The sequence below is a fragment of the Bufo gargarizans genome, chromosome 8 (assembly GCF_014858855.1).
Source record: "Bufo gargarizans isolate SCDJY-AF-19 chromosome 8, ASM1485885v1, whole genome shotgun sequence".
Taxonomy (NCBI): Eukaryota; Metazoa; Chordata; class Amphibia; order Anura; family Bufonidae; genus Bufo; species Bufo gargarizans.
In genome coordinates, this window is record NC_058087.1 from 151,900,417 (window position 1) to 151,921,345 (window position 20,929).

The 20,929-nt window shown below is 45.0% G+C and overlaps 1 protein-coding gene across 1 annotated transcript in view; it reads left to right on the forward strand.

Moving 5' to 3' along the window:
• Positions 1 to 20,929, forward strand: part of LOC122945456 — a 200,344-nt gene that overhangs the window by 157,540 nt on the left and 21,875 nt on the right. The window contains exons 31-35 of the mRNA XM_044304524.1: positions 481 to 642; positions 727 to 888; positions 1,491 to 1,659; positions 3,971 to 4,155; positions 6,505 to 6,597. Coding sequence (XP_044160459.1) covers positions 481 to 642; positions 727 to 888; positions 1,491 to 1,659; positions 3,971 to 4,155; positions 6,505 to 6,597 — 771 coding nt within the window. The remainder of the gene's footprint in view (positions 1 to 480; positions 643 to 726; positions 889 to 1,490; positions 1,660 to 3,970; positions 4,156 to 6,504; positions 6,598 to 20,929) is intronic.

Genomic DNA, 20,929 nt, shown 5'->3' on the forward strand with positions numbered 1-20,929 from the left:
TAAGAAATTCCAAATGACTTACTGCGTCCCACCTCAGTAGCGATGGCGCGATGTGAGAGACCCTGCTTATGCAGTTCAACAACCTGACCACATTCAAAAAGGGAGAGTTTTTTTGCCTTTGCCATCACAACGTGTCAGAAAATGACAATGAATCCACATCTTTGCACAGACTTGGCCTTTTAAAGGCATGTGGCCCTAAACTTTTAATCAGCTGAAAAACAGCCTGTTTCAGTTTAATCGTTATTTTCAATTAATTGAATGCTCAAAAAATGTTTTGTCTCACTCTCATTTCTTCTTGTTGCATGTTGAAGCTCTACTTGGAACCTTGTTAAGATCCAACAATGTAAAATATGATATATTTTTTTGCCATTTTTCAAGTGGTCTTAAACTTTTGATCAGGACTGTATTTACTATCTTTATTGGTAATGCCATATTGGTATCTGGTTTTATGACAATTTTTTTCCCCTCAAAATATTTTAGAATGATAACAAATTGGGTCCTGACAGTATCCAGCTAGAAGCCACATTTGAAAACCTCTTTATAACCGGCTGTAGCCAACAACATATTTTGACTAAAATAGACACGAATTACATGGACACCATGAACCACTTCCTGAAGCTGGAACTTTGTGATCTTTCACATGTAAGTCTGCCTTTTTATTATTGCAATTGCACAAATTTATATTCTTCTTTCTTCCAGTAAAAATTTGTTCCATCTTATTTTTAGCCGATTGTTTTGTCTGGAAGTCATCGTCTCGGCAAAGAAGAACTTTTACAATCAAAAATTCAGCTAAGTGTCTCTCCAGATGAGAAGAGTGACACAATATTGGCTTTGGCCTTGGATCATTATGGAGAAAGACAAACACAGAATTATTCACTAAACTTACAGGTAAAAATATGGGTTCAAGGAAGACAGTTTAGGACAGAACAACAAAAATAACGCAAGTTTTGGATTCAGCACATAACTGAACTGAATGGATCTGAACAGACCCCTTTGACCATAATTGGTTCTACTAGGTTTCCATTTTTGAATATGATTTTTTAGCATAAAAAGAAGTCCTGCATGCAAGAATTTTATGTCTGCTCTTTCTGGTAGAATTTGTGATGGAGGCTCTGAAAGGAGCCTCTAACGTAGATGTAAATAATAATATTACTTGATCTCACGTTAGTGATATGCATAATGAATCTGAGACCATAACCACTCGAAGTTCACTGGTGACAATGGTGTTTTCACCATTTCATTTCTTCCTTGACCACAGTGAGAATTACATGGGAGATGGTAGTGAGAGAGTATGCTGGTCCCCAGCGAAGTCTAACAATTCTTGTTTAGTTGGATGCTAGCAAAGTAACATTTTTCTTGTGTTAAGGGGTAATCATAGAGTTGGGCAGTCTTGGGCTTATTGCTGTATTGAAAATATTAGGAAGACATGAGGCACAGATCCGTTTGTTGAACCCTACAAGGCTTTTTCTCCTAAACATTGTACATTTCAGCTGGAAGCATCAGCTGCTGTTTGGCTTGGTTTCAATGGAAAATATATGTCATCTCCTGGCATCCGGCAACTGTTGCTAGAGGGGATAATTCATGACAATGAAAAATGGACCATAAGTGCTTCCAGTGAACAGAGGTGTTCTCAGCTGAAATTTGGTCAGCATGTACCAGGTAAAGTATTTCAATATCTGAGTAGATGTCATTTTTGTTGAACCTGCATAAATTCTTTTAGATTTCATTGACATAATTTACAAATGATTTGCCAATCCCAATGTTGTCACGTTGGTTGAATTTGTAAACTAAGATCCCTACCAATTTTGCGCCTTCTGAATTTCTTTGGTGTGTCTCAAAGTATTTCTTGCACAAAGGACACCATTTACTAAGCAGATTATACTATTTTCTGTGTAAACTGTGAATTTCAAATGATGACTTTTCTCACCTGTCGCCAAATATGAAAAGTGAGGAAAAAGTGGCTTCCAAGGTGACGTACGGTAGTTTAGGTGACATTTATAAAGAAGACAGCCTAAAAATTGTGCAAAAGCTTGAAGTTTTGGCTCAAGTGTACACCTGGTCATAGCAGGCATAGATTTGCTCTTTTGACTAGAGATGTGAGCAATACATTTGGCACAAATCACCCTAACCAGCTACTTTTCAGTCTTAGGAAAGATAGGCCAAAGTTAAATCAATGGTACTTACCTAAAAATGAAAATCTATGACTTGTTTTAGCTGTGGTCCTCCATTTTGGTGGCCTGGGCATACAATGTCTAGACCTATAATATGTCAGATGTTTGGCTGCTTTGCTCCTCTAATCTGTTGAGCTAAACATTTAAACTTATTACTAATGTCTTTATTGAGAGGATTTCTACAATAAAGCAATGTTGATGTTATCCTTGCCAGCATTTAGTAACTGAGCGTGTACATGTGAGCATTTACCTGTAAATAAAGCAAGTTATTTATACTGTACAGTACATGACCCATGGGTTACCAATGCCTACACTTTCTCCTGGGTGCCAATGCAAAGCAGTAATATGAGCCCCCACCGACCAAATGCCTATTGTCATCCTGATGTTTCAGAGTAGCCTTTGGGTCCTTCTCAGAAATTAAGGTCTGTGTTTGACTGTTATTCCTGCATTCCCGATAGCTACACCTCTGACTGAATTAAAAATAAAATGTTTAGGAGCACTGGTGGGTCTTAGGATTAGTTACCTCTGTTAGGCACTGTTTACAACCCCGGGGGGAATTGCATCAGGCTGTTCCAGCAGACAATGCCGGGAAACGTCTGGACACAAACCGCAGCATATAGTTCATAGAGCCGTCGGCGGTGCCGGATCTGGTGAATTCCAGCAGGCTGTTCTCTGTTGGAACAGCCTCCCGGAATTCACACTGCAGGTGTAAAATTAGCCTTAGGCTATAATAAAATAGAAAGTATATCCAATTGGATTAGGCCGATTGAGTGGGGAAAAATATCACTTTTTCCATAATGCAGAAAAATGTGTCAATGGAAGATAGATTTCACAGGGATACATTTGAAGTTTAGTGTGGAATATCTGCCAAAAAATTCATGCAGATATTGCTGTGTCAGCATACCCTAAGTCAACTACGTGTAACAGAAGCGTTTCTCTCCACTGATCTATCAGACGGGAATGGAGATCAAGCTAGCTTAAAGGTGTTGTGCAGGATTTTTATATTTTAAATATAAATATATATAATTCCTGATCAGTGGAGGTCCGACACCCCACACCCCTTCTGATCTGGCGCTAGAACTTCACAGCTCTGTCCATTGTGTAGAGAACGGAGCTGGTTACTGTAGAACTGCTCCTATTCACTTCAATAAGAGCAGTTCTGCAGTTACCAGCTCCGTCCACCACACAATGGTCAGAGCTGTGTAGTTCCTTCAACCACTTTAGGTGCTGGAGCTACTGCAGAACAGCTGATCAGTGGGGGTTTGATGTGTCAGACCCCACTGATCAGAGGATAGGCCATCAATGTAAAAATCCTGGACAAGCCCTTTGACTCAAGCAACCATAGCCAAGATGGAGCGAATCAGGTGCAGACTTCTCTAGCAGTTTTGTACAAGATTGTTTTAGCTTTTGATACTGACAAGTAAGAAAGTATTATTTCACTCATTTGTAGGTTTAAAGTCCCTTTAACAGCAGGTGCTCTTTAAAAATCTTTAGAAGGCAAAGCCAAATTTATGGCACAAAATGTTTTGCTGTCAGGAAAATGACAACATTATCTGATTCAGAACATTAAATGCCAAGCACAAGTCTATCAAGTAGCTATTCAGAGAACTGGAGGAACAGAACATGATGTTGCCCCAGGAGGTGACGGTGTTCTCACCTACTACATGCTGTGACATAGGACATTGTCTCCTTTGCTAAACTTAGTAATCTCAATTATGGCATAAAGAGGGATCATTTTACAACACTTAATGTTTTGTGAACGATACTGCTCTGAGCGTTCAATTTTATTTATTTCTTAGGAAGTTCTGAGGAAAAGGGGATTGCGCTGAGAGCTTGCATGGATTCCAAGCATTCAGCCACGGTGGATACTTATGTGAATATTAACAGAACACTAGAAGGATTAGGACATTTTGTCCTTTCTACAGTAAACCAGAGTCTAAGTTTATCTTACCAAGGATGTGGAGAGAATATTGCCAAAGCCGAGGTGAAGTATACTTAAGGGTTCGATGTGTTTTTGTAACGTGCTGTTATGTGTCCATTAAAGTACGTTTCTCATGTAGGCCGCACTGTATATTTTTTCTAAAAAGGATGCAAATAATCACATTCAAAAGTCCTATGGAATTTAGATCTTCAATTAGTTCAAAAATGAAACATGTGAGACATGTACTGTATTAAAGTCACAAGCCCTGGAGGAGTGGGAGCAGAGGATGGGAGTGGTAGTGGCTGCAACTGTCATTCACAGTGGCAGTCCTGTCATCGATGCTTTCTAGGGCCAGGCAGTGATAGGAGCACACACCCTTTCTTCCCTTAGGCTAGATTCACACCTGAGCATTTTACAGCGCGTTCCTACGCGCTGTAAAACGCTCAACAGGCAAAAACCAATGATTCCCTATGGGCATGGTTCTCACCTGAGCGTTTTTACAGCTGTAAAACGCCCTATGCCCCAAGAAGTACAGGAGCTTCTTTGGGGTGTATTGTAGCGCGTACCCGCACATAGACCTAGCGGGAACGCGCGACAATGGGCGTTTGCTTGTTTCCTCACACGTATGTAAACGCCCGATAAGCACGCTTGTAAACAGCGTTTATCGGGTACGCTTATGTGTGAACCCGGCCTTAGGCCTCACCCTGATGTTGGGGCTCCTGCCTGATGATAGTTGGGATGCCTTTGGTGTTATGGGTGTTATATGGGTGCAAGGCAGGAGATGTAGGTGATGTTGCCCACAAATAATGCTTGAGTCATTGTAGAAAATAAACATCTCTCTTTAATAAAGTGCAGAATGGGAGTTGTAGTACCTCAAAAGTTATCAAACACAGTTCCAAACAATTCTCAGTGCAAATATTCCCAGATAACAATGTAGACTTAAAGGCCAGGATGGGGGTTATAGTACTCCTTCCCTCTATCTCTCCAAGTTTCTCTCTGAAAAATCAGACTGGCAATATTATTCTTGCAATGGTGGCTGTAATTCCCAGTGGGGTGGCACAGGACCATGCCCAAGTGTGAAGGGTGTCTGTCTCTGCAGTTTCCGTCTCTATAAACAGCGAATATCTTACTGACTCCAGTGCTTGGTCATGCAGATTCTATACCTTCTCGGTCTTTATTTTTGAAGTACTTTTGGATAGCAATGACTTTCTTGTTTAGAAATCCTTATTCTCTGGAAACCATGCCTGGTTTTCTTGGGACTGAGCATATGTAGCTTTCCTCCCTTTCTCAGCCAACACACTACAAACTTACTGAGCTAGAGGGGGATCTAAGTCTCTCCTCGAACTTCCTGCAGGGGCTGAGTTAGCATAGTTAACCCTGACTGATCCATACAGAGATATGCAGGAACATTACATGGCATTTACATATCAAATAACATTACATGACGGGTTCGCAAGTATCCTATTCTGGGGTACTGCACATACAGTAGGTCTGACCCGTACAAAGGAAAATAACCAAAAGTTCTAGAGACACGCAGCTAAATTTAGAGCCCCCCCCACGATCAAGCAAGCTCAGTGTCCACGATCAATGAGAAGTCATTTTACGCAGAGAGATAAAGCACATGTTCTAAATCACCTTCCTTACTCACTCTCTGAACTCACCAGTGAATGAGAAGAGCGAAACCTTTTACAATCACATTGCACCCAAATGAGACAGCTACACATTATATTAATAATAATACTAATAGCTCAAAATAAATCTTTAAAATGAGTTTTCCAGTTTAATCAACTAAAGTATATGCATGGGCGTAACTATAGTCATAGCAGCCACAGCACTTGTGGCCCAGAGGTTGGGGGGCCTATCCGGTGCAAGACCATTGTACCTTTTTGTGGGGAATAACAATATGGTGGGTTTTTGCTACAACGTGAGTTTTCTGATATACGATACTATTATATGTACCTCTAATTTTTGCTATTAATGTTGCTGTTTTAATATTCTTACACTAGGTAGTGGGGCCCCATCTTATTTTGCTATGAGGCCCTATGAATTATAGTAAAACCCCTGAGTTACACCTCCCTGTGGGCACCCGCACCCTGGAAAAAGTCCATGGTGTACCAATATGCCTTAGACTTTTCCTGCCATTCATCAGCGCAGGGCTTACTAAGAACAGCGCAGGCACAGTGTAGGCAGGCTATTATAGCTAAATGATAAAGTAGATGTAAGATACACTATACTGGTATTCGGGTTAAATTGCCGTGTTGGGTTTTGGGTTGCCGTTTGGGCTCTCAGTCTCTAAACGGTTCGCCATCACTGGTTTAGAGCATGAAACCTCCATTTTGTAAGGAACATTTCCATCTTCTTTGGATGTACGAATGAATTAATAAAATTAATAAAATGTCTCTCTTGTCTTAGAACATACTGGGAAGCCTTGCATCTAGTTTAAAAGTAAGACTTGCGGAAATGAATAAAAAGGTTGAAATACACATTGCCGGAATCCAGAAAACGGTGAGTAATGTCTGAACAGATGACGCTTAACATTTGTGCTCTTGCAGTTAGGGCTCACTACATAGCGTAGGATAGGAAATTCCAGTTCAAGTCTTCTTGCTTTCTCTTTTCCACTTAAAGGGTATGTCCACTGAACATACTTTTACTCCTATATGCAGATGTAAGTTACATAAGACATTCAGGAACTTTGTAAATACATTACTTTATGTTAACCACAGCCAACGGGGAGCTTGGACCCTCTAGGCCACTAACGAGGGATTCTGCTTTCTCCACGGTTGGCAGAGGGTTAATCGGGTCTCCATCAGGCGCAACATGGGGAACAACAGGGTTTTATTCAGAAATAACAGCACAACAAATGAATATGACTTTTCTCGTACTTTTTTCCATTGGGGGACACAGACCATGGGTATAGCTTAGAGGTATTAGTAGGAGGGACACTATGCAAATGAAAGAGCTCCTCCTCCTCAGGCTATACCCCCCGACTCCACCAGGAGAAGCTCAGTCTTTGCTTAGTGTCTGGTGAAGGAGGTTGACATTCTCTGATTCTACTCCTTTTTGTTATATTTATTCTAGATGGGGACACAGGTCGGCATGGCGCCTTCCTGGTCCCCCGTGGAGTGCCCGCCGCCGTCTTTGGGACGTTGCCTGGCTGCCTCCATTTCCCCCCCAAGAAGATAAGTGGATCCGGGCTCGATCTGTTAGCTCCGGCATCCCACCAGCTCCTGGGTCACCTGCTGCTGCCCTCCATCCAGAGCACTGCACTCCTGGAGTCAGACGTCTGAAGAGGTGAACCCTGCTGGTCCTGAACTGAGGGAGAAGACTGCAGGAGCAGATAAGTATACTGCAATCGCTCTCTGCCCCCCCCCCCCCATCCCTGTCTTATGTCTATGGGCCGCCTGGGTGAACTGAGGGTGTTATCTCTGTCCGGGGGTTCTAGGGCATGGAGGCACTATTCTGGCTATCTCTCTGCTGGGACTCTCGGCTCCCTCTGAGTTTTTTATTTTTTTATTTATGAGGCATGACTTTTCCCTGGCGGCGCCAGCTGGCGCTGCTTCTACAACTTGCAGCAGCACCCACCAACCGCTCGCCCCATCAGAGACCTCGGACAGAACGAGGATTTTGGGCTGCAACTGCAGGCGTGCGTGCTTTCTTAACCTCCGCTTGCTGTGTTCGGCACTGGGGGACATGTTTTTAGGAAGCACAAGGAGTGGAGCGCGCAATTTTTTCGCGCTTCTATCGGCCGGGGGCGGAGCCTAGTGCTTCGCTCCGGCATCTTCCTCCGTCTGCTACAAAGGTTCCCACGCTCCTGACCGCTCCCCTGCTGAACAGCAACACAGAGTCATGGACTAAGAGTGTCAGCCAAAATGGGCTGTGTCATTTTACGGATTTACCATTTCTTTTTTTCATGTGCAGCACCATACTGGTCCACAAAGGTATGTGTGGTATGGCATCTTAACCCTATTCAATCTGCTTCTCTCTGAACAGCTGTCTAGCTGTGTATGTGTGTGTATAAATTCCTTGCTTCTGATGTGAACGATCTCTAGTTCGATTCCCAGAAGACACTTTTAAGGTTTCTTTTCTCTAGCTACAACTGTAGATTCTTGCATAGTTGTTATCATGCCTAAGCCTAGTCACCTTCTCAGGCTCCAATGGGGTCCGGTTAGACCACTGGTTTTTTGTGCCTCCTGCCCTGGCCCTGGACAGGATCTCCTTCCTGCCCAACCCAGCTCCTAAGGCAAGCTGGTAGCTCAGTGATAAGGCTGTTACCCCAGTCCAGGCTTTCTGAGTTCAAACCACTTTCAGCCTTTTTTTTAAAAAAGGGGAAAAATGTTTATTTCTGTCCCGGCGGAGCCGGCGGTACCCGCTTGGGCATCTGCCAGGTCCTGCGCAGCCGCTGATTTGGCCTGAGTCGCCAAGGCAGCCATGTCCTTTTTGGACCGTATGGCAGTTGCCAATCCAGTGGCCCCTACCACTCCGTCTCCCCACAGTGGTTCCCGCTGAGGTCGCCTGACTAATAAGAGGCAGCGTAAGCGGTAGCATCCATCCTTGGATGACTCCGTTTTCCCCCTATGTCTAGAGATGTGTTCAGACGACTCTCCCCCCCCTAAGGAGCGCAGGTCTGAAGGGGGATTGTCCGGCTCGGACGAGGTCATGGAGCGGGTCCCTCCGCCTAAGCTCCCCACGTTTGGCGGACTTAGTAGCGGCTGTCCGTGACACCTGTAATCTCCAAGGGGATTCTCCTCTATGCGGGAGTTTCCCCCTTTTTGTTTTTCGTCCAAGAAGCCGTAGATTGCCGCGTTTTTTCCTATCAATGAGGAATTTCCGCGGTCATACCCAGAACCTGGGACAGGATCATCCTTTTACGACTGAGCAGTGGGGAGGGCTGGTCTTCTCCCCTAGGGTGGATCCCCCAGTGTCCAGGATCACGGCCTTCCCTGTCCTTACCGGCTCCTCTCTGCAGGACGTTCTGGACAGGCGCCTAGATTCTCTCTTAAGAGCCATTTATCTCTGGTGGGCACGTTAGGCCAGTGTTCTCCCCAAGTGTGGTTGCAGCGCCACCACCTGAACATGACGGAACATGCTGCGTCTACTGACACACCGGATTTGGTTCTCCAGGTGTCTCAGTCTTCCAAATTCCTTTGCGAGGCTTCCATGGACATTGATTCCCTCGTTACCCGCATTGTAGTCCTCTCGGTCATTCTGCACAGAGAGGTCGGGTTGATAGTGTGGGACGCTGACGCTCCATCGCCGGGGGGGGGGGGCTACAGGATTCCCGCAGGAACCCCCCCCTTCAAGCCCCAGCCGTTATGGTGTCCAAGGGCGCAGTCGGCCTCCCTGCTACTTCCACAGGTTTGGAGGGCTTATGTTCAGGACGCCTGGGCTCTAAGAATTGTAACGTCGGGTTACAAGATAGAGTTTACATCCAGCGTTCCGGGGATCCGTTCTGCGCCTCGAATCTCTGGATGACAGTTTCTTCTCTTCTGGACCAGGGGGATTATTACCCCGGTTTCTCCAGAGGAACAGGGCATGGGTTTCTTTTCAGACCTGTTCATCGTTCCAAGGAAGGAGGGGTCGGTGCGTCCCACCCTGGATCCGAAGCTGCTCAAAATTTTTTCCTCCGGATAAGGAGGTTTAGATTGGTATCCCTCCGCTCCGTTATTGTTTTCTCTTCTTCAGGGTAATTCCTCGCGTCCGTAGACTTCCGGGATGCCTGTCTGCATGGACCGCGATTCCTGCGCTTGCCATGGGTGGCCGACTCTATGTATTTTTGTCGCCCTCCCTTTCGGGTTAGCGTCTGCCCCTAGGGTCTTTACCATGATCCTAGCGCCTTTCATGGCTCTTCTTCGCACCAAGGACATTTCTTGGCGGCCTTACCTGGAACAGCGTCCGGATCACTGTTCAAATGAAACAGCTCGGATGGTTGATCGACTTCCACGATCCTTCTCCTCCCGTCCCTGAAGCTCTCCTTCTGGGAAATTTTTGGATGCCTTGACCGAGAGATTTTTTTCTTTCAGACTACTAGGTCTTCTGGATCCAAATGGCAGTGTCGCACCTTCTGCGCTCCCCAGTGTCTCTCCTTTCAGGAGTACCTGCGGGTCCTGGGTCTTGTGGTGGCCTCTTCCGAGGCCGTACCATATGCCCAGTTTTTTCTCACACTCTGTCGCCACGACAGGAGATCTTTCCCTCTGTACGCTTACATCTGCAGGTGACGCGTTCTGTTTTTTTCTACAGGTTCAGGAAGCTCTTTTTTTGTGGGCTCCCTATGATTCTGACAGCGGGAAGATCGTTACTCCTGTTCTTTTCCTGGACCACTGATGCCTGCCTCTGGCTGGGGCGGCGTTCTCCGGTCCCACTCGATCCTGGGGGTTTGGTCGGCAACGGAATCGTTTCCCTATCAACATCCTTGAGCTGAGAGTGACTTACTTCAGCCATCAAGGTGGGACCGCAGCCGGACAGTGATGCGGGAAGTAAAAAAAAATATAAAAAAAAATATAAATATATATATATATATATAATAATAATTCTGCTGTGGGCGGAGTCACACGTTCCGGTGTGGTCAGCGGTATTCCTTCCGGGAATAGGCATCTGGGCTGCGGACTTTCTAAGTCGAAACAAGGTGGATCCAGGCGAGGGTCTCTGCATCCGGGTGTCTGCAATGACGTGCGTGGCAGGTGGGGCCGTCCGGATGTGGATCTGATGTTGTCATAGGTTCAACAACAAGCTCCCAGGTCTCCGGCTCGCGCCCGAGGTCCGAAGGCATATGGGGTGGACGAGCTGGTGTCTCCGTGGCCAGTCTTTAGCCACCTCTATGTCTTCCTTCCGCTTCTCTTCTGTCGAGGGGTCTACGCAAGATTGCGGTGGAGGGGATTCCGACCGTCCTCATCACCCCAGATTGGCCTAACCGCGCATGGTTCTTGGACGTGGCTCGGATGCTGGCGGATGCCCCATGGCTTCTTCCCGACAGGGAGGTTCTACTGTCTCGGGGTCCTCTCTTCCTCCGGAATCTACGGTCTCTTCGTTTAACGGCGTGGCTGTTGAAACCTTTCTCGGATTCGGTGGTTAGAATCATGATCAGGGGAAGCAGGCTTCCTCCCAGATTACTATCGTACCTAGTAGGCCTTCATGACTTTTTGTGAGAACTCGGGGTTCCCTCCCCTTCGCTTTTCCATCCCGATGTTGCTGTCTTTTCTTCAGTCCGGACTTGACATGGGACTGTCGCTGAGTTCCCTGAAAGGTCAGGTTTCGGCGCTGCCTTCCTTTTTCAAGGGTCCCTTGCTCTTATGGGTCCTGTGAATTTTTTCTTCAGAGGGTGGCACATTTAGTTCCCGTATGTTCCCCTTTTGCCTCCTTGAGATCTCAATTTGGTCCTGCGCGCTCTGCAGACGGCCCCCTTCGAACCTCTGAGAGAGGTCTCGCTGACCTTTCTCACCTGGAGAGTGGTCTTCCTTGTGGCCACATCTCCCATCAGACGGGTGTCGGAGCTGGCCGCTCTTTCCCGCCAGTAGCCTCTTTCTGGTTTTTCTTCAGGATACGGTTGTGTTCCGTCCGGTTCCCTCTTTTTTGCCCAAGGTGGTCTCTTCTTTCCACCTTTAGCAAGGATCTTGTCCTGCCCTCCTTTTGCCCTTCTCTGGCAAACTCCAAGGAACGCGCTCTACACTCCCTGGCTGTCGTCCGGGCCTTGGAAGTGTATCTAACGGCTACCGCTTACGTCCGCAGTTCTGATTCCTCCTTGTGGTTCCCGAGGGACCTCGTAGGGGTCTGGCGGCCTCCAAGGTCACTGTGGCGCGATTGATCCGCTTGGCTGTTATCGCGCTCATGGTGGGGTTCCCCCGGCTCGGATTGACGCTCACGCCACCAGGGTGGTGGAGGCTTCCTGGGCAAGGCGCAATCTTGCCTCTGCGTCTCAGCTACGTAAGGCGGCCACCTGGTCGTCCTTACGGTCCTTTACGAAGTTTTATCAGCTGCATCCCTGGCTTCGGCTGATGCTGTCTTTGGCCGCAGGGTTTTACAGGCTGTGGTTCCTGTTTGACCGTTGGACGTTCCTCCTGGCGGTGCTGATGTTTTTTTTCCCACCCCATGGACTGCTTTAGGACGTCCCATGGTCTGTGTCCCCCAATGGAAAAAAGTACGAGAAAAAGAGATTTTTGGTGAAACTCACCTGTAAAATCTTTTTCTCGACTTTTCCATTGGGGGACACAGCTCCCACCCATTCTGCCTGTTGCAGGAGAGGTTTTTCAGTTTATGTTTGTGGTTGGACCTTTTAGGCTTGGTCCGATTGCTTCTGTTATTTTTTCTTGTCTCCTTCTCCTACTGCTTTGCAACGCCTGAGCTTCTCCTGGTGGAGTCGGGGGGTATAGCCCGAGGAGGAGGAGCTCTTTTGTATTTGCATAGTGTCCCTCCTACTAATACCTCTAAGCTATACCCATGGTCTGTGTCCCCCAATGGAAACGTTGAGAAAAAGATTTTACAGGTGAGTTTCACAAAAAATCTCCTTTTAGTAAGATCAGAATCTCAGCACATCTGCTTCTGGCTTTCTTCTCTCTCAGCTTGCTCTCTCTCTCCTTCTGTACATGTGAAGCAAGTCTCCGCCCCTTGCTGCCTTTTCTTTTTAGCAGTACTTTATTAACAACATAACAAACAAGCAATCACATAATGTAGTTGTAGCAATAAGCATCCATCTTTAACCGATTTAAGATGTTATACCTGTGGCACTGTTTTTGGAAGAAGGCAACCATGTTTTTCTAATGGTAGATAGTTCCTATAAAGGGCATCTGTACCTATGACACTGGCTGACCTGTTACATGTGCACTTGGCAACTGAAAGCATCTGTGTTGCTCCGATGTTCATATGTTCCCGCATTGCTGAGAAAATTGAAGTTTTATATATGCAAATGAGCCTCTAGGAGCAACAGGGGCGTTGCTGTTACACCTAGAGGTTCTGCTCTCTCTGCAACTGCCACGTCCTTTGATGACATTTTCACTGTCTGGCCCTGTCAATCAAAGTGCAGAGGGTGCAACAGTTGTAGAGAGAGCAAAACCTCTAGGTGTAACAGCAACTCCCCCGTTGCTCCTAGAGGTTCATTTGCATATATTAAAAGATCATTTTTCTCAGCCATATGGGCACATATGAACATGGGGCCAACACAGATGTCTTCAGCTGCCAAGTGCACATGTAACAGGTCAGCCAGCTTCATAGGTACAAAACTGCTGACAGATGCCCTTTAACTTGCATTACCTCCTTCTCTGCTCATATGCCAGGTACATATAACTCTGCAAGCACATTTTGTGATTTTTGCCCAATAAAACTATGATAAAATATATTGTTTTCTATTTTTATGACTGTTATTACTTGTATGTATCTTAAGAGACTGAGGCTGTGCAGCACTTGTTCGTGTCCATTGGGTTAATAGATAAGGATTCTAGGAACTGACGGCGCCTTCACTGAATCACTTTTTCCACACTTCTATGAATTACCAGTGTAAAAAGGTGCATTCTTGTAACCTGATCACCATGTACTCAGAAGAGGAAGTGAAGTTCCGTGGGGCATGTGCATGAGATTGGAACATCTACTGTGGTTGAACGTCTAATTTCAGCTTTAATAAGCTCACAATAATGCTTTCATTTTTCATACTATGTTGTTGTTGCTAAATCTTGAACACTTGCTAGAATATTAGTCAGTGCATGGTTTATAATGTCATTATAGGTCAAAGGTATTTTATGTTGAGTTATTTTACTGGCAGACTAAATAAAGAAACTGGTGTGTTGGACTGCAATAGGTTATATAGGACTATGTGATTTCTCTTTTGTCACCGAGGATACTGAATATAGTGCTTCCTCAAGTTCCAATATTATGATGTTCCGGAAGGACCATTGTAACTGGAAAATACTGTAGCTTGAGACCATAATCATGTAGAAAACCAGTAATTGATACTGAAGTTTCATAATTCCAGCTGAAATAATAAAAAAAAAGATTTGAAGGAACATAATGACTTAACTAATACAGGTTTAAGCAAACCCTTATAAATCGGAGAAAGATGCTGGGAGCATGTTCTGTGTAGAGGACAGGAACTTCTTCTGGGTTCTGAACTGTACAGAGTATACAGTAAAAATATGTGAAAAGAAGATCGTACTAATGTAGGGGGCAGTACATTAAATGTAGAGGGCAGTAGAGAGCAGTACAGTACATGTAGTACAGATAGAGAGCAGTACAGTACATGTAGTGCAGATAGAGAGAAGTACAATACATGTAGTACAGATAGAGAACAGTACAGTACATGTAGTACAAGTAGAGAGCAGTTCAGTACATGTACAAACCGGATTCCCCAAAAGTTGTGTCACTAAACAAATTGTGAATAAAAACTGAATGCAATGATGTGGAGATGGCAAATGTCAATATTTTATTTGTAATAGAACGCAGATGACAGATCAAATGTTTAATCTGAGTAAATGTATAATTTTAAAGGAAAAATACGTTGATTCAAAATTTCACGGTGTCAACAAATCCCCAAAAAGTTGGGACAAGTAGCAATAAGAGGCTGGAAAAAGTAAATTTGAGCATAACGAAGAGCTGGAAGACCAATTAACACTAATTAGGTCAATTGGCAACATGATTGGGTATAAAAAGAGCTTCTCAGAGTGGCAGTGTCTCTCAGAAGCCAAGATGGGTAGAGGATCACCAATTCCCACAATGTTGCGCAGAAAGATAGTGGAGCAATATCAGAAAGGTGTTACCCAGCGAAAAATTGCAAAGACTTTGCATCTATCATCATCAACTGTGCATAACATCATCCGAAGATTCAGAGAATCTGGAACAATCTCTGTGCGTAAGGGTCAGGGCCGTAAAACCATACTGGATGCCCGTGATCTCCGGGCCCTTAAACAACACTGCACCAGAAACAGGAATGCTACTGTAAAGTAAATCACTCCTTCCAGAAGTAAATCACAAATACTTCCAGAAACCATTGTCAGTGAACACAATCCACCGTGCCATCCGCCGTTGCCAGCTGAAACTCTGCAGTGCAAAGAAGAAGCCATTTCTAAGCAAGCTCCACAAGCTCAGGCGTTTTCACTGGGCCAGGGATCATTTAAAATGGAGTGTGGCAAGATGGAAGACTGTTCTGTGGTCAGACGAGTCACGATTCGAAGTTCTTTTTGGAAATCTGGGACGCCATGTCATCCGGACCAAAGAGGACAAGGACAACTCAAGTTGTTATCAACGCTCAGTTCAGAAGCCTGCATCTCTGATGGTATGGGGTTGCATGAGTGCATGTGGCATGGGCAGCTTGCATGTCTGGAAAGGCACCATCAATGCAGAAAAATATATTCAGGTTCTAGAACAACATATGCTCCCATCCAGACGTCATCTCTTTCAGGGAAGACCCTGCATTTTTCAACAAGATAATGCCAGACCACATTCTGCATCAATCACAACATCATGGCTGCGTAGGAGAAGGATCGGGTACTGAAATGGCCAATCTGCAGTCCAGATCTTTCACCTATAGAGAACATTTGGCGCATCATAAAGAGGAAGGTGCAACAAAGAAGGCCCAAGACGATTGAACAGTTAGAGGCCTGTATTAGACAAGAATGGGAGAGCATTCCTATTTCTAAACTTGAGAAACTGGTCTCCTCGGTCCCCAGACGTCTGTTGAGTGTTGTAAGAAGAAGGGGAGATGCCACACAGTGGTGAAAATGGCTTTGTCCCAACTTTTTGGGATTTGTTGACACCATGAAATTCTGATTCAACATATTTTTCCCTTAAAATGGTACATTTTCTCAGTTTAAACTTTTGTTCCGTGATTTATTTTCTATTCTGAATAAAATATTAGAAGTTGGCACCTCCACATCATTGCATTCAGTATTTATTCACGATTTGTATAGTGTCCCAACTTTTTGGGAATCCGGTTTGTAGTACAGATAGAGAGCAGTACAGTACATGGAGTACAAGTAGAGAGAAGTACAATACATGTAGTACAGATAGAGAAAAGTACATGTAGTACAGATAGAGAGCAGTACAGTATATGTAGTACAGATAGATAGCAGTACAATACATGTAGTACAGGTAGAGAGCAGTACAGTACATATAGTACAGATAGAGAGAAGTACAATACATGTAGTACAGGTAGAGAGCAGTACAGTAGATGTAGTACAGATAGAGAGCAGTACAGTACATGTAGTACAGATAGAGAGAAGTACAGTACATGTAGTACAGATAGAGAGAAGTACAATACATGTAGTACAGATAGAGAGAAGTACAGTACATGTAGTACAGATAGAGAACAGTACAGTACATGTAGTACAGATAGAGAGCAGTACAATACATGTAGTACAGATAGAGAGCAGTACAATACATGTAGTACAGATAGAGAGCAGTACAGTGCATGTAGTACAGATAGAGAGCAGTACAGTGCATGTAGTACAGATAGAGAGCAGTACAGTACATGTAGTACAGATAGAGAACTGTACAGTACATGTAGTACAGATAGAGAGCAGTACAGTACATGTAGTACAGATAGAGAGAAGTACAATACATGTAGTACAAGTAGAGAGCAGTACAGTACATGTAGTACAGATAGAGAGCAGCATATCAGATGTACTGTAGTTCAGGAGGAGAACAGTACAGTACATGTAGTACAAGTAGATAGCAGTACAGATCTAGAACTTTACAGTATATTTCGTAAAGGTAGATAGCAGTACCAGGGGCATAGTTATAGTGGAAATAAGAGAAGAGGCTGCTACGGTGCCCAAACTCAGAAGGGGTCCACTTGGGAGGAGGACTGAAAAATGTTATTGTCAGGGGTCCCTCAACAGTATTATACAATAGTATTATATACAGTGACAATATATACATTGACATGACATACAGGATATACGTGTAGAAAAAAGACCGAGCGGCTGCCAGACCTGGCTGAGAGAGACGCAGGAGTGGGGGGTGCACGGGAGGAGGGGGTACTGGGGGAAGGAGCGGGGCGTTAAAAAATTTGCTGCTGTGGGGCCATCAGTTCTAGTTACGCCACTGAGAAGTACAGTACATGTCTACATTGCAGTATATGTAGCACATGTAAATAGCAGTACAGTACATGTGTAGCTGAAGTAGAGAGCATTGCAGTGCATGTAGTACAGTTAGAGAACAATACAGTACATGTAGTATACATACTGTAGATAACAGTACAGTACACGTAGTACAGATGGAGAGCAGTACAGTTCATACACTGCAAGTAGAGAGTAGCTCAATAAATGTAATATATATAAATAGCAGTGCAGTACAAATACTAAAGGTAAAGAACAACAAGTTACACATAGCATAGGAACGCAGCAATACAGAACATGTAGTACAAGTAGAGAGCAGCACAGTATGCATAGTACAGGTAGAGAGTAGTACAGTGTATGTAGCACAGGTAGAGAGCAGTACAGTACACGTAGCACAGGTAGAGAGCAGTACTGTACATGTAGCACAGGTGGGGAGCAGTACAGTACATGTAGCACAGGTGGGGAGCAGTACAGTACATGTAGCACAGGTGGGAAGCAGTACAGTAATTGTAGCTCAGGTGGGGAGCGGTACAGTACATGTAGCTCAGGTGGGGAGCAGTACAGTACATGTAGCACAGGTGGGGAGCAGTACAGTACATGTAGCACAGGTGGGGAGCAGTACAGTACATGTAGCACAGGTGGGGAGCAGTACAGTACATGTAGTACAGATAGAGAGAAGTACAGTACATGTAGCACAGGTGGGGAGCAGTACAGTACATGTAGCACAGGTGGGGAGCAGTACAGTAATTGTAGCTCAGGTGGGGAATTGTACAGTACATGTAGCTCAGGTGGGAAGCAGTACAGTAATTGTAGCTCAGGTGGGGAGCAGTACAGTAGTTGTAGCTCAGGTGCGGAGCAGTACAGTACATGTAGCACAGGTGGGGAGCAGTACAGTACATGTAGCACAGGTTGGGAGCATTGCAGTGCATGTAGTACAGTTAGAGAACAATACAGTACATGTAGTATACATACTGTAGATAACAGTACAGTACACGTAGTACAGATGGAGAGCAGTACAGTTCATACACTGCAAGTAGAGAGTAGCTCAATAAATGTAATATAGATAAATAGCAGTACAGTACAAATACTAAAGGTAAAGAACAACAAGTTACACATAGCATAGGAACGCAGCAATACAGAACATGTAGTACAGGTAGAGAGCAGCACAGTATGCATAGTACAGGTAGAGAGTAGTACAGTGTATGTAGCACAGGTAGAGAGCAGTACAGTACACGTAGCACAGGTAGAGAGCAGTACTGTACATGTAGTACAGGTAGAGAGAAGTACTGTACATGTAGTACAGGTAGAGTGCAGTACAGTACACGTAGCACAGGTAGAGAGCAGTACAGTACATGTAGTACAGGTAGAGAGCAGTACAGTAGATGTCGTATAGGTAGAGAGCAGTACAGTACATGTACAGGTAGAGAGCAGTACAGTGTATGTAGCACAGGTAGAGAGCAGTACAGTACACGTAGCACAGGTAGAGAGCAGTACTGTACATGTAGTACAGGTAGAGAGCAGTACTGTACATGTAGTACAGGTAGAGAGCAGTACTGTACATGTAGTACAGGTAGAGAGCAGTACAGTACACGTAGCACAGGTAGAGAGCAGTACAGTACATGTAGTACAGGTAGAGAGCAGTACAGTAGATGTCGTATAGGTAGAGAGCAGTACAGTACATGTACAGGTAGAGAGCAGTACAGTACATGTAGTACAGGTAGAGAGTAGTACAGTGTATGTAGCACAGGTAGAGAGCAGTACAGTACACGTAGCACAGGTAGAGAGCAGTACTGTACATGTAGTACAGGTAGAGAGCAGTACTGTACATGTAGTACAGTACACGTAGCACAGGTAGAGAGCAGTACAGTACATGTAGCACAGATAGAGAGCAGTACAGTACATGTAGCACAGGTAGAGAGCAGTACAGTAGATGTCGTATAGGTAGAGAGCAGTACAGTACATGTACAGGTAGAGAGCAGTACAGTACATGTAGTACAGGTAGAGAGCAGTACAGTACATGTAGCACAGGTAGAAAAGACTTACAGTACATGTAGTACAGGTAGAGAGCAGTACAGTACATGTAGCACAGGTGGGGAGCAGTACAGTACATGTAGCACAGGTGGGGAGCAGTACAGTACATGTAGCACAGGTGGGAAGCAGTACAGTAATTGTAGCTCAGGTGGGGAGCAGTACGGTACATGTAGCACAGGTGGGGAGCAGTACAGTAATTGTAGCTCAGGTGGGGAGCAGTACAGTACATGTAGCTCAGGTGGGAAGCAGTACAGTAATTGTAGCTCAGGTGGGGAGCAGTACAGTAGTTGTAGCTCAGGTGCGGAGCAGTACAGTAATTGTAGCTCAGGTGCGGAGCAGTACAGTACATGTAGCACAGGTGGGGAGCAGTACAGTACATGTAGCACAGGTTGGGAGCAGTACAGTAATTGTAGCTCAGGTGGGGAGCAGTACAGTACATGTAGCTCAGGTGGGGAGCAGTACAGTAATTGTAGCACAGGTGGGGAGCAGTACAGTAATTGTAGCTCAGGTGGGGAGCAGTACAGTACATGTAGCTCAGGTGGGAAGCAGTACAGTAATTGTAGCTCAGGTGGGGAGCAGTACAGTAGTTGTAGCTCAGGTGCGGAGCAGTACAGTAATTGTAGCTCAGGTGGGGAGCAGTACAGTACATGTAGCACAGGTGGGGAGCAGTACAGTAATTGTAGCTCAGGTGGGGAGCAGTACAGTACATGTAGCTCAGGTGGGGAGCAGTACAGTAATTGTAGCACAGGTGGGGAGCAGTACAGTAATTGTAGCTCAGGTGGGGAGCAGTACAGTAATTGTAGCTCAGGTGGGGAGCAGTATATTAATTGTAGCTCAGGTGCGGAGCAGTACAGTAATTGTAGCTCAGGTGGGGAACAGTACAGTAATTGTAGCTCAGGTGGGGAGCAGTACAGTACATGTAGCTCAGGTGGGGTGCAGTACAGTAATTGTAGCTCAGGTGGGGAGCAGTACAGTAATTGTAGCTCAGGTGGGGAGCAGTACAGTAATTGTAGCTCAGGTGGGGAGCAGTACAGTACATGTAGCTCAGGTGGGGAGCAGTACAGTACATGTAGCTCAGGTGGGGAGCAGTACAGTACATGTAGCTCAGGTGGGGAGCAGTACAGTAATTATAGCTCAGGTGGGGAGCAGTACAGTAATTATAGCTCAGGTGGGGAGCAGTACAGTAATTATAGCTCAGGTGGGGAGCAGTACAGTACATGTAGCTCAGGTGGGGAGCAGTACAGTACATTTAGCTCAGGTGGGGAGCAGTACAGTACATGTAGCTCAGGTGGGGAGCAGTACAATACATGTAGCTCAGGTGGGGAGCAGTACAATACATGTAGCTTAGGTGGGGAGCAGTACAGTACATGTAGCTCAGGTGGGGAGCAGTATAGTACATGTAGCACAGGTGGGGAGCAGTACAATACATGTAGCTCAGGTGGGGAGCAGTACAGTACATGTACACTATACTGTACTGCAGGCAGACAATGCTAGGCAACCAATCGGTACAATGTAATATGTTTAGTTGTTAACTTTGGCCCACCACAAGCATTTTAGCAGACAGATACACATACTACAGATAAGTGAAATTTTTTTAAATTCCTTTTAAGTTTTGTGTCACTGAATCATTCCAAAAACGTAATTCTTGTCTGAATCGATTCTACCCAAATCAAGAGTGCTGCAATGGGCCTGAATATTGGTATATGACACTCTGAAGTCTCCTGGCACTCATATTCATCTTTCTCTTTTTCTCTAATTTTTGCAATGGCTAA